This window comes from Maylandia zebra, linkage group LG4, assembly GCF_041146795.1.
Source record: "Maylandia zebra isolate NMK-2024a linkage group LG4, Mzebra_GT3a, whole genome shotgun sequence".
Lineage (NCBI taxonomy): Eukaryota > Metazoa > Chordata > Actinopteri > Cichliformes > Cichlidae > Maylandia > Maylandia zebra.
Window position 1 is genome coordinate 32,479,899 of NC_135170.1, and position 13,793 is coordinate 32,493,691.

Here is a 13,793-nt window from a genome sequence, read left to right on the forward strand (position 1 = left end):
GTTGAATAGAAGATCCTGAATATTTCAAAGTCGGCACACGCTGCTCGTATCCTGACGCTTCTGGGTTCAGGGAGAGCAAGAAGGTCTCGTATTTCAAAGCGGAACGCAAGCTGACTTGGAGCGTTTGTTTCCACACGGACTAACAAAGTTGTTTATCATCACTGGCGTAGCGGAGATGGCAGCCCTCCGGACGGTGAGTCGATTGAGTGTCTGTGTGCTGTTTATTACCAGGTTGCTGTGATGTTGTGGGTAAATGATTAACCTGAATGGGCGGTAAGGTGGCCGGTAATCATTAAAGAAGATAAGAGGCCAGTAAAACATCCTGGCCCACTGCTACTGGAGAATTCGGCGCGAGCGCGGAGCGTGGCAAAATTGTACAGCATGGAAAAGACCAAACTTAATGCAGAAATGTGGAGATTTTATGTCTTCTGCTTATGGTCAAAATAAAAACACTCCAAAAACACTAAGAAGATGCAATTGTTAACCTTAAAGGCGGTTAACAAATTCGGCTCACTTAGAGACGAAAACATTTTATGTTTTTTGGGATCATTTGTTTCTGCTTAGGAACTTTGAGGTTTTCATGCGTGACGTCTTGTTTTTGGTCAGTCTGTCTTGTGCGTCGACTTAAATATTAAAGGGCTTTTAGTTGATGCACATTTACAGAAAATGCAAAGTGTCTGTGTACATTGCTACCACGTTATTACTCTTGTGTTTTACATGTAGAATGAATAGAATAAGTTACTTTCCTGCTGTATTAAATGCCACAATTGAATGCAAGAAACTAAATGTTGCTTTGGGAAATAGGGATATATTTCATTCATCAGGTTTGTGTGTGGCAAAAATCAACTCGGGGAAAAAATATAGCTAAGCTCTCATTGTGCAATAAAGACAAAATCTTGCATCACCTTTACGCCAAAATGCTTCCCTAAGCTCCATTGTGCAGAAATTATGGACACGAGGTGATAATTATATTGTCTGTCTGTAATGTCAGTGGTTTAGCTCTTTGACCTTCAAACATGCCAGAACTGGCCTGTCAAGTGAGCTGCCCTGTGGCCCTTTATCAATGCCAGCTGTCATCTACCAAATATTGGAATTAGATTTTAAACTTCTTTAAATGTTGTTTCAATTGTATGCATACAATTAACAGCCCAGTACTTATTAGTTTGGTAAAGTTAAAACCATTTAGAAGCACAACCTGGATGTTTTAGCCCTGTATCCATTCTGCTTTTTTAAATATTTAACTATTTTTCCAAATGTTTCTACTGTTTAACATTGTTTTTATTGTTAGAAAGAATCTAGTTGTGTATATTAATTATTTACCCAATATTTAACTGATATTTAATCATTTATTTCAACACACTTGTTAACTTTAAACGCAATCATTTACTAACTGGTCAACTTTTTCCTAGTCATGATTTAGCAGTCAAATTGTAATTTCTGTTTTCTTTCTTCCCTGAACTTGTCAGGCTAATTATTTCCATTTAGTCTATGGAAGCTGTAGATGTGCTCCCAGTGGTTCAATTACTCAGGGCTCCAAATTGCTGCTTCATACCACAGAGGGGCATTTGTGTGATGACTATATATGAAAGACTCCGTGCTGTTCAGTTGGCAAAATTAAAATCAGTTAAAATATGGGAAACCCAGCACCATATTAAGAAAGGTAAACTAAAATGTGAAATTTCGAGATTAATTAGAAGATTGCTTCCATAAGTATTAAACTGCCAGGACAGTTGATCTTAATACGGGTTAAATAAGTAAAAGTATAATATCCCATCCTGTCTTACCCCAGGGCTGAATTACCTTTAGATTTCTCATGTTACTTTGCCTGAACTCCAAGTATGAATGCCAAGATCTACAAAGCCAGTTAAGGAGTGGCACTGATAATTTATGTACCTAAACTAATGATATGTTTTTATGAAATAAGCTTTTATGGTTGGCTGTTGCTTTCTTCTTATTGTGAAGCCCTTTGTTGCCCACATAATATCATTCTGCAGAGAGCACCCTGCACATGTGATCTGATTCTGTTTACAGCTCTTACGACTGTCTCTTTCTGGAATGTGCAGACAATATGATTGGTGCTGAGTCACACACACACCCCTCAGAAAAAAAAACAATATTGCACATAGTCTTCCTGTGTGTTCCCAAACGTGGATCAATGATTGTCACCTGGAAATCAGAGATTAAACTGTTATCTGTTAACATTTTGAAACTTTTTGATGGGTATTTAAAGAAAGCTGCCACATCATCTCGCAAAGAGTTTCATCATGCATTCCTTGCAGGCACTCCATGGACGACGACTTCAGACTTTCCCCTTTTCCTTCGGCTCGCAGCGGTTCGCCAGCTCCTTTAAGGTAATGAGGAAAACGTTAACATTTTCTTTTTTCACCAGGTGAGACCTTGAATTACAGTCTGGCGAGCCTGTGAATGGCTGGTTTGGTATGGAGAACATGATGGTAACAGAAAGAAGAAAGTAACGTTCATTAGAGGGATTTGTCTCTTTAGCTTGGTCGAGTTGCTTTTTATTTACAGTTTCTTTCCATTTCTGTGTCCCCCTCACTCTGTGCCTGTTGTAATTATTTAATTCAGTTTAATTTAACCTGTTTAATTGTGTCCAAGTGATCTGTTAACCCTTACCTGACTATGTTTAACCACCACCAATTGTCCTTTTGCGCATGCTGTGTCAATAACAGCAATTTCAAAAAACAATCACTGTTTTCGTCGCTTGCTCTGCTCTTGTCCGTCTCCTTCCTTCTTTTTTTTCTCCACCCGTGTCCGGCTCGCCTTTCCGTCTCCATCTCAGGCAGCAAGTCTCACCATTGAACGCAACACAGAATGCAAGCCGAAGCCCGAGCCCTCCACGCTGCTCTTCGGCAAACAATTCTCTGACCACATGTTGACTATCAACTGGTCGGAGAAGGGCGGCTGGGAATCTCCTCAGATCAAACCTTTCCAGAATCTGTCGCTGCATCCAGCTAGCTCTGCCCTGCACTACTCCATAGAGGTAAAGAGCACTCTGCCAACGTGCAGTACATAAACATGCATGATATTTTCACTGGGTGCAGCACCCTCTGCTGTAGTGTAACATATAAGTGAGCCTGTAGACCAGGAACTTGTAATAACAGCCAATGGCTGACACATATTGGCCAATGAAATGGTTAGGTATTGTCTTCTCACCTGATAATTTGATGAATATCAGTGCCAGAATGGGCTTAAAGTCGCCATAACCATTCAGTAAAAGGGAAACACTGCCACATTCATCTATACCTACATAGTAACTAACAAAAGTTATTTGTTTCTACCTTCTCCAGCTGTTTGAAGGCATGAAGGCGTACCGTGGCGTCGACAACCACATCCGCCTGTTCAGACCCATGCTGAACATGGAGAGGATGCATCGCAGTGCAGACAGGAGCAGCCTTCCTGTGAGTTTGCACACCATCAGAAACCTTGACCCTAATATATCATAGACTGTATATAAAAGATGGATACCATCCATTGATTTTCAGGATACTCTTTCCAGATCAATAGGTTATGAACATGCTAACCTTTGCTGTAAATGTGGGTATTTAAGGTGTCTGGTTGTTTTCTTGGTGGTTCTATTTTTTTATCCCTGGAGGCTGCTCTTTGCAATATATATTGATATCAGTATTTTGTTTGTCCTTCACACAGTATATCATTTTAATCAGAGTGGAAACGCCTCAGAAAAGCGATTTTAGACCATCGTGAGACACTGAGGCCTTATTCAGAGAGACTGTGGCACAGCATGACAAAGCGCTGCTCATTCTTTGAAGCCAGTCAGCGCAGTGAGGCTGCTGAGCACACGGACGGCTCTGGCAAAAACACACAGCGTGGTCTGGTAGAAAAGTTGATCCAGGCTTTTTTAATCCTTCATCTGGCAGCAAGTCAAGTGTCACGTTTTCTCAAAGCAAAGCCACATTTCTTCCCAAGATAAAAGATAAAATAGATAGGAGATAAAAGATCAGGTTGATGAGCATTTTCTCTTCATTCCCAAAATGTCAGTTACACTTGAGGAAGTGAAACAGGTAAAATAGATATTACAACACCGCAACCAGATTTGTGGGAGGGGTTGGATTAAACCTCATTAGGGAGGTGCCAAAAATTCCTCTTGCAGGAAGAATGCTGGTCATTCATTCTTTGGAGTGGAAAAACTCCATGATTCAAACTGGGTCTCAAACTTGGGTCTCATCGCCTTTTATGAGCTTTAACCTCACCCTGTGTTGCTTTATCTCAGTGCTGCTGTTGGTCTAAATGTGCTGTCGATGCTAATTCTTTAGCAAGGATCTAAAAAGCTCAAACTTGAGTATACTTGGTAGAGAAAACTACATTTGGCTGCTCCCTTGCCTTAGACTCACTACACTCGGGAGATGTGCATGTTTGATTTGGCAGGGTTTTAACCCGCCTGACGCAACGCCAAAGGGGATTTGCGTCTATGCTGGAAACGAACTAAAGCTTTCCACCACCACACAGGAATAGGTTATCTTTACAGTTTCACAAACGAGTTTTTTACACACCCTCCTGATGTCCTGGTACCAGAGTTCACACTTCATTATTGTGAAACTGTTTCACAGGGAAACAAACTTTGAGTATAACTAAGATACTGTGAGTATGCAATATATATGTATTTGGAAGAGTCTTGAAAGTGTCACACTAGAGGTGGGCGATATAAACGATATACGATAGAAACTATATAAATTTGGCCAACGATAGAGAGTTTGACTATATCGCTCTATCGCATGCTGATGATGTCATCAAGCTGCGCCTGTTTTGGTCGAAAGCGTCGCAGCGGCTGCAAAGAGATGAAGCACTTTTGAAATATGGGGAAAGCCAAAAACTGCGCTTCTTCCACTTCCGTAACATTGATTCATTAATGTTGAATTCTCTCGCAGCTGCTCTATTCCCATGTTGTTGCAGTATATTAATAACTAACCTCGTATTGTGGATGAATAATCTTAGTTGTTCTCCTGACGAAGTTTGGCCCGTGTATAGCATCCTCCGATACGATTACATTTGTCCCTGACCACCAGAATCCCTCACGTTAACTTTTATCGAGTGGAAAAACGTTGGCGTTCATCCTCCAGCTTCACTGTGCTAATGTTATGCTAACATAACTGTGTCGCTAGCAATCACGTAACACAACATTATATACCAGGTAGTCCAACTTCGGTAACCCTGCAAATGCCACTGCTGTTTAGTTTTCTGTCTTCATTTATGTTGGAAGTGATAACAGAGCTGTACGTTTGAATTAGTTTCAAAAATCTCTCAGTCAGAACATGGTATGAAATGTTTAGGTGTAAACTAGCGAGCTAACTTCCTGTTAACTTCTAACTCCATTAAATTTAATAAATTCTGTTTTCATGGATGCATGGATGTAAAACTTAATCGTTACACCCGATAAAGCAGCAACGCTGATGATTTAATTAAAGATGAAAGAATTTAGACCGTTTTTAACTCTTAGTGTTCGTTTGGGACGGAGTTTTGGACCCAGATTACTCCGCGAAGCTCCCCACTACGCAGCCGTAATGCTCTGACAATCCATCAAAACATTTTTTAACAGATTTCTGCACGCCAAAATCGGTTCGAGGTCAGTAAGCACAACCAGAATTCATACATAAGGCACACTCTCAATTTTTGAGAAAATTAAAGGATTTTAAGTGTGCCTTATAGTGTGGGAAATATGTTATACAGAAGAAAAGAATATATCGCGATATATATCGTTACCGCACATGCTTCAAATTATATCACGATATGAATTTTAGGCCATATCGCCCAGCCCTATGTCTCGCTAGACAGCCTTCTGGAGAACAAGACTTCTGTTTGTCTTTCTGTTCTGCCTCCAATGGAGAGCCTGGCTGCTGTTAGAAGTAAAGACAAACAGGGAGGATCGTAGATACTGAACATGTGGGCTCAGCTGTTTTCCTATTTATGCTTTATGTTTATGCCCTCTAGAATCCATCACTGACACGTCATGAATAAATTAACCGAGAGAATTATAATGTTAATTTGTGACACTTGTTTAATTTTTGTGTTGAAAAGATTTTACCTCATGTATATTTCTCCAAAGATAGGATATTCTTGTGTTACTGCAGCCAAAAAATTAAGTACAGCTTATAATAAAGTAGAATACAGCAATAAAATATAAGAAAATTTGCAAAAAGAAGAAAGACTCTCAGTAAATAAAAATCTAAATAAAATGCAGTCACATGCTTTGTAAAATGTTGACTACATAAAGGATAAATAATAAAGGATCATTACATTTAATCTAATCTACATTTAAATTTGGTCATTCCAGCACCAGCAAATGTCAGCATTAAAGAAGCTCAGTGTGATAGAGTGCAGGGTGAAAATACACTGAATGATGATATGAGAGAACAGGTAATTCTCTACTATACAGATAAGATGGCTTATAAAGTGAGGGCGTGAGGTAATGACAGCGATTAGTATCTGTCCTCGTGGCTGCCAAGATGAAACCGTCTGCCGGAGAAAGTAAGTAGTGCAGAGAGCGCGGGAGTAGACGGATAAGAGTTTGTAAGCAACCTCCTCTCCACCACAGCCAGAGTCATTTGGATGATATTATATTAGCTAGATTAATGGTGAAAGCTTACTGTTGAATGTCTTTTCCTTGTGCAGCTGTTTGATAAAGGAGAACTGCTGGAGTGCATCAAGAAGCTGGTGGAGATCGACCAGGAGTGGGTCCCCTACTCCCAGGATGCCAGCCTCTATATCAGACCCACTTACATTGGAACCGAGGTGAGCTTTAGTTTCACTAAAAGGCCTGTGCAGGTTCCACGTCAGCCAGGATGTGCTTGAAATGTCCTTCTCCTCATTAACAGTCTCCTCTTGTCTTTTCTTACCTCACATCCAGCCGTCTCTTGGCGTGTCTCGTCCAGGAAAAGCTATGATCTTCGTCATCATCGGCCCAGTCGGGCCGTACTTTTCAACGGGGTCCTTCAACCCAGTGTCCCTGCTGGCAGACCCTGCGTTTGTGAGAGCTTGGAAAGGAGGTGTTGGGGCCTACAAGATGGGAGGGTAAGTTTTTACCCTTAAGTGTGCATTTGGTGTCTGTCTTGCTGTGGTTATGAGTCGATTTTGTGCATAAAAAGAACAATTCAACACAATTGAGTTTGAAGGACTTCTGAGAGAAACCGGTAAACAAAGTTGAAACTAATTTACTGACGATATGGAACCCAAACAAGCAGAAAGAAGTATAAAAAAAACAGTATAAAATACATTTTTAAAAAGTATTTTAAAAAATCTGAGGCAGTTTACCAGCTTCACGGCTCTGTAATGTTCAGGTGGACTTTCTGCAGTGCTCCACACCACAGCTGTGTTTTCATTCAGCAGTGGATCTGGATGGAGCCCAGCTGTGCAGATTATTCACTTTCCTGGTGGAGATGAGAAAGCCGGCCTGAGTGTCAAAAAGGAAAGAGCTTGTGTGATATTTTAGGTGGTGTATTTGCATTAAAATCAGCCTTAAAATATTCAGCATTAACCGTACAATGGCTTCAGCTGGAACATTAATGGTCTGGACCATCACCTGTGCTTTTGAAAACATCTGCAGTTAGGTCAAAAATAATCACGAGACTGAGGAGACAAATCGGCGTTCCTATAATCTCCCCTGATTCCATGCAGCCTGTAATCACGGCCCTGCTTCCACATGACTCTGCTGTCCTACATCAGCACCTGCTCGGCTCCGGCGTGATTACGTAACACCGCTGAACACCCACTCGATTCGCTAAGCCAACAAATCTGCTCTCCTCCATCAAAGTGGAGTAAACACTTCAGCTGTCGGGCCTGATTTAGCAGCAGTAGTCACATGACTCCAGTGGAGCTGAGAGTAATTCGGTGGGCTTACGTTGTTTGTTACCTCTGCTAAGGAGTTTATTTTATTGGTTACTTTTTAGTACAAGATATGGCAAAATTTAACTTCATATCAAACTGAAATAAGAAACACTGTGAAATTTCATCTCAGTGCTCTGAAGAAAATATCAAAAACTAATCCAGATCCAGGTTTCCTTTTAGATCCCAGGACTCACTTCATGCATGGTCTGAAGGGAATTTTCAGCCTAGCTGGAGGTTTCTAGTCTGTGTAGATTAAGAGCTTTGCAGTCTTGTTTAGCTAATTGTTTAAATGTTATTGTGCATTTACTGGTACAGAAAGTAGAGCCTGATTGATGCTGACGTTTTAGATATGATCACTAAAGCCAGAGCACATCAGTCGAGCAGTGTAGTTGGAACTGGACTGTGATTTTTATACTAGACAAGCAGATAAAATCCTTTATTAAAGCTATTTGTTTTTATCATTTGAGGCTTTTATCCAGAATCAAATCCATTTTATCTTTGAAGATTTGTGAATGTCTCATTCGTGCTTTCATCACAACGTGTCTGCACTGCTGCTTGAAGGCGTTTCACCTCTCGTTCGAGACGTTTCCTCAGTTCTAAGACGAAAGGTGAAGAATTCAGGTATTTAAGCCCTTGAGGGAGTTTTCACTTAAAAGGGTTGTTGACCCACTATTGATTGTTTGCATCACCACATGAGGTGTGAAAAAAGCTGTGGGTCATTATCAGCTGAGGTCACAGGTGAAACCGTTGTGAGACCTTGCCTCACCTTATCATGTGTGTTCGAAGAAGGTCGTTCGCAGTGGGCATAGATGGCTTCTTTCACTCTCCTTTCAAACCATCTGTGTTCTTGGTCCAAAATGTGAACGTTTGCATCCTCGAAAGAGTGACCTTTGACCTTTAGATGCATATGTACATCTTAGTCTTGTCCCATCGAGGTGGCTCTTCTATGTTGTGCCATGCGTTCATGGAGTGGCTGTTTAGTTTCTCCAGTGTAGATGTCTGAGGGACTCCTCGCTGCACTGCACACCATACACTGTGTTGAACTCATGGAGACATATTTCAAAGCACAGAGCTACAGCTCTGCTACGTCAGTCGAGCCGGTCTGCATTCCTGACATTAAAGCAGAATATCACAGAGGGCTGTACGTCAGGGTGTCTGTATCCTTCACTCGAAGCTAACGCAGCTTGAACTTAGTGACGCTCAGAAAGAGCTGGCAGCCGAGCACAACTCAAGGCTGGGTTCTTAACACCATTGTTCATTGTTTATTGTTGTCAATCCAGAAATGATTGCGGTTCTGTGGTTCTCACAATGTTCCTTCTAACAGTCGTGACATTAACAGGATGCTTCCTCGTCAGCACAAACACCTTTTCTTTGGGTGCTGGTGCCTGTGCACAACAATGGTTGCTCTGTCATCATTCTTTGGACTGAAAACCTGACATGTCACCGTGTCTTCCTCACTTCTTGAAATTAATTATTGTTGGATTGTGTGACTTTACTTTGGTTACAGGTTGTGATCTTGGCGGTGTAAGGCTTCTAATTGATGACTAAATATGTTATTTAAATGAAAAACAAGGAGGGAAAATGTGCTAATACTCTTGTGTTCATTTCAGTCTCTGTGGAGGATGTTGTAGAGTTTTATTTGTAAATCACCGGTGCTGCATGTTGGCACTGATGTCTGACCCGTCTTGTCGACATCAGCAGTTTTCATTTATTATTTGCATGTTGTATCTTGCTTCTTACCTGCGTGCCTCCTGCCATGCAACACACCTGCACGAGTCACCCTCAGAATAGCCCCATTCATAGATGTATGGCCCCACTACCACTGACTGCCACCTGGTGTGCAAAACATGCATTACACCAATGTCTTTATATTATGTTTTTCAGTCCAAGCCGCTCTGTTCATATGTAATAAATCAGGCTGTCTGTCTTATTTAACTTCTTTCCAGTAACTACGGCCCCACAATAGCGGTGCAGAACGAGGCAGTGAAGCGAGGCTGTCAGCAGGTCCTCTGGCTGTATGGACAAGATGAGGAGATCACCGAGGTCGGCACCATGAACCTCTTTATCTACTGGACCAATGAGAAAGGAGGTCAGATTCTTTTTGTTCATATTTGGTTGTTTTTTCACCCAGTCATCTTTTTATTGTTCACACAGTTTAAACCTGCTCTTGTGAATTTTTCCTCTGTGGATGCAGAGAAAGAGCTGGTGACCCCGCCGCTGGATGGCATTATTCTCCCAGGAGTGACCAGACAGTCGCTGCTGGACCTGGGAAGATCCTGGGTAAGAGACCGCTGTTAGGTCAACAAGACAGCTGCCGGAGCCCCGCCCACACTGAAAGTCCAGCACAGATGCAGGATAAGCAGAAATAGAACAAAAGGAGTCTCATTTTTAGTCTGAGTCTTAGTTAGTTTGTAGCATCCCAGTGCTTGTTAGCATTTCCCAGCATGATGTTCAGTGGTGTCATTTTTTGCAGACGAGCGTTTCCTAGTTTCAGAAATTGTCTTGAACAAATTATTTTGGTTGGTCGGGCTTCTCCGGGTTGCCAGGTGGGAATTTAATGAGGCATTCCAGCTGAAAGATTACGATTGGGATTTCCAACTTCTACATTTGAATGTAATGCAGCAATAAAAAAAATAAAATAAAAAAAATTCTTTCTTTGTGTGTTTCTGTCAGGGAGAGTTTAAAGTCACGGAGCGGACTATGGGCATGAAGGAGCTGCTTGGAGCTCTGGATGCCGGGCGAGTCCTGGAGGTGTTTGGTGCAGGGACGGCCTGCGTCGTCTGCCCCGTCGGCAGCCTCCTCTACAAAGGAAAGGTGGGAGTTCATCTCCTGGTTCTGATGCTGCTTATTTTTCATGAGTAATAGTGACGTTGCGGGGTTTCCTGTGGCCCATTATCAAACATGAATATTTAATTTTTCTGCTTTGCTGAGTCATCAGGCAACATTTGTGGACAAATAATTATGTGGAAAGTGTTCGTTTTTAAATATTCATGTTTGACGGTGTGAGGAATCCATGGAAATCACCAATAACGTCAATATTTCCTTCTGTTTTCTCTCAGATGTACCAGATCCCCACCATGCAGAACGGTCCAGATCTGGCCAAAAGGTTCTACAAAGAGCTTACTGATATTCAGGTAAGAGCGTCACCACATTTATATCCCAAATCTAAGTATTAGGCACTTGGAGCATCTTTAAAGTGATCAAGGGAACTTGAATGCTGCTGCTTCCAAGTGGCAGCAAGAGGGAACTGAAAAATACAGGGTCCAGATTCCTAAAGTGTATCCACACGAAGGCAGAAATGTGTAGTATTTTCATTAGACCTCTTCTGCACACTGTTCTCTTTCAGCAAGGCATGCGCACAGATGTGCAGAATTATTAGGCTTCAGATTAAATTTAGTGTATGTAAACAGAACCAAAACTCCAAACGTGTGCATGCTGAGTCACAAGAAGCTATTGTCTATGCATACTCTCTCACCCACAGAATAGAAGATGGACGTAGCCACTGTGGCATGTGAGCATATTATAGATAACTCTCCTTTTAGTTGTAGAAGGACCAATGTTTACGAAAGATTTCAGGTTCTATTAAATATTTAACTAGAACCCGAGCCTATGAAGTCACTGAGATCACTGAGCAAGGACGATCAAATTCCCATAAACATCAACTCTTTGCAGCCAGAGAAGTCGCCCCCTGCTGGCCATTAAAAAGAACTCTGGCTTAAAGCTCTTCTGCACTGGCTACACTCTTTAGGCCTCAGAGCTGTGCCCGTTTAGTTTATGTGAGGGAAAAGACGCAAAACACACCCATGCATGTTTTGTTTTTCTTTAACACATCCGACCTTGATGCCGATCAGTCCGACAGATATTCTTCTTTCTCAGATCAATAATCAGTAAAACATGATATTGAAAGAGTATTTATTTATGACTTGTTTTATGACAGTCTGCTATTGGAATAACAGCACTTGTTGCAGGCCTAGCTTATCCTGTGACTTTCTATATGTGAATTTATTTTTTATTTCACGCCCACATTTCCTTCCTCTGTATTTATTTGTTTCCCTCTCCTCTTTTGCTTCCTTGTGTTTCCTGCAGTACGGACGCACACCAAGTGAATGGGCTCCACTGGTTGTTTAAACAGCTACTTTGCACATGCCGGTTGTATCAACATTTAATCCGCTGATTTCAGTTTGGGACAACCAACAGCGACCCATCCCCTCCCCCCGCACCCACCGCACTCCTTTCATCCAATGAATGCACTCCTGCTTTGTCACTCGGGGACACAGACGCCTCTCTCTTCCTGTCTTTTTGGACGCCTTTCACGGATGTTACTGTCTCAGAAAACCAGTTGGTGGTTTGAATGCAGCAATACTAACGGCGACGTTTGCCGATATCAAGTCCGAAGAAAATTTTAATTGTTGGAGGGGAAAAAAGAGATTTTAAATATTAACATGATTCACAGCATTAATACAGACTAAACTTCACTCAGATGCTCGTACTTTCATTTTAATCAGCCCAGCATTAACAAACAGGCACATAATTTGACATGTTTCAGGTGTCGTAGTCACAAGCTACAGGTTTGTATTTGGTGTTTAAGACTTTGGTAGTTGCTGTTACTCATCAACAAATGTCACAACAGCAGTTGATATTAGCTCGTGGTATTTAACCTAAAACCTTTAACTGTTACATGTGAGTAGCCAAAACTGGAATAGCCAACCTTGTAAGGATGTGTTATTTCTTATTGTCGTGTACTTGGCGAACTGATCTGTAATTTTTCATGGGGCCACGTCGCTTGGACACCAGAGTTTGCACTAAGCTTAGTTGTAACATCTGTGTGTGACTCGGCTTTTTAGAAAATAATCATGAGTGGGTTTTAATGTTTGTTGGTTTTATTTGTAAAGACTTTGACAGCACAAAAAAAGATTTGAGCAAGCAGCAGCACGCACAAACAGAAGGACTGCTGAACGCCGACACGCTGCAGACGAGAGAGACTGTTAGATGCTGCACTCCTGAAAAATACTGTACGGTAGCAAATAGACCTGTTATTTTAGAGAGTTTTAAATTATAATTTTTCCTCCTCGTTGTGATGTGAAATTCAACCGACTGTCTTCCAGAGTACTTGACTGTGTCACCATGTGTTTAGCTGTGACTTTCTCTGCTATATTTGTACACGCTGTAAGTCTCCTCTGTCCAAGTGCCTGATCTGTCTGTCAGCTTCTTCTTCATCTGTCCATTTAAAGCTGCTGATTTTGTCTTTAGGGGATGTAGCTGGATATGTAAAGCAATATCTGTTTAGTTTTTTAAATGTGCTGTTAGCTTTACTTGGCTGTTTTTGTTTTTACAATAAAGCAAGGTTGAGTTCAGTGGGTCCTTTGTTTGTTTTTGGGGTTTTTTTAAAAAATCATCTGTATTTAAATTTAGCATTTGATTAAAAGTTCTTCTAGATGATATTAATAATAATCATTTAATCAGTGTTTTGGTGATGAATTTATGATTTAAGCTTTGTGGTGTGACTGAAGGAACCATTAGAAGATGGGTACAATGCGGTGAGCAGCAATACTCAGGCTGTGGCGATCAAACAGATGCAATCCCTCACACTTACAGCAGCATCAGCAGCCTTAACAAGCAGTTGAATGTGTGCACCTGATAAAGTGGCTGGTGAATGTCTTTCATGTTATTGTGCAAAACCAATTCTAACAAGCTTGAAAGTCAATGTTTGCTGTGACCGCCTTTATTCCTCAACACATCCTGAACTTTCGTAGGTGCGCTTTCTTGTGATTTCTTTAAGTAGTCTTCAGAATGAATTCTTCGGGCTTGTGGAAGGACATTCAGACCTCTGCAAGTTGTTCCATCCTGTCAAAATGATCTCATACGTCCAGACTGTGAGGAGGTCAAACCCTGATGCTTTCCAGATGGATCAAAACGTGGTACTTTTCTGTGTTTGT

The 13,793-nt window shown here is 41.3% G+C and overlaps 1 protein-coding gene across 2 annotated transcripts; it reads left to right on the top strand.

Moving 5' to 3' along the window:
• The first annotated feature begins 13 nt into the window (after positions 1-13).
• bcat2 (branched chain amino-acid transaminase 2, mitochondrial) lies at positions 14-13,211 on the top strand. 2 transcript variants are annotated; one of them, XM_004552502.5, is made up of 11 exons: positions 14-193; positions 2,280-2,351; positions 2,801-3,001; positions 3,309-3,419; positions 6,646-6,765; positions 6,881-7,044; positions 9,804-9,946; positions 10,052-10,137; positions 10,531-10,671; positions 10,917-10,991; positions 11,944-13,211. In XM_004552502.5, the coding sequence occupies exons 1-11, from the start codon at positions 176-178 to the stop codon at positions 11,983-11,985; spliced, it is 1,173 nt and encodes a 390-aa protein (XP_004552559.2). In that variant the 5' UTR covers positions 14-175; the 3' UTR covers positions 11,986-13,211. The 2 variants fall into 2 exon arrangements, with proteins under 2 accessions (XP_004552559.2, XP_076739538.1); XM_076883423.1 differs by lacking the exon at positions 14-193 and having other exon boundaries at positions 2,274-2,351; positions 2,587-3,001.
• Positions 13,212-13,793: the final 582 nt, after the last annotated feature.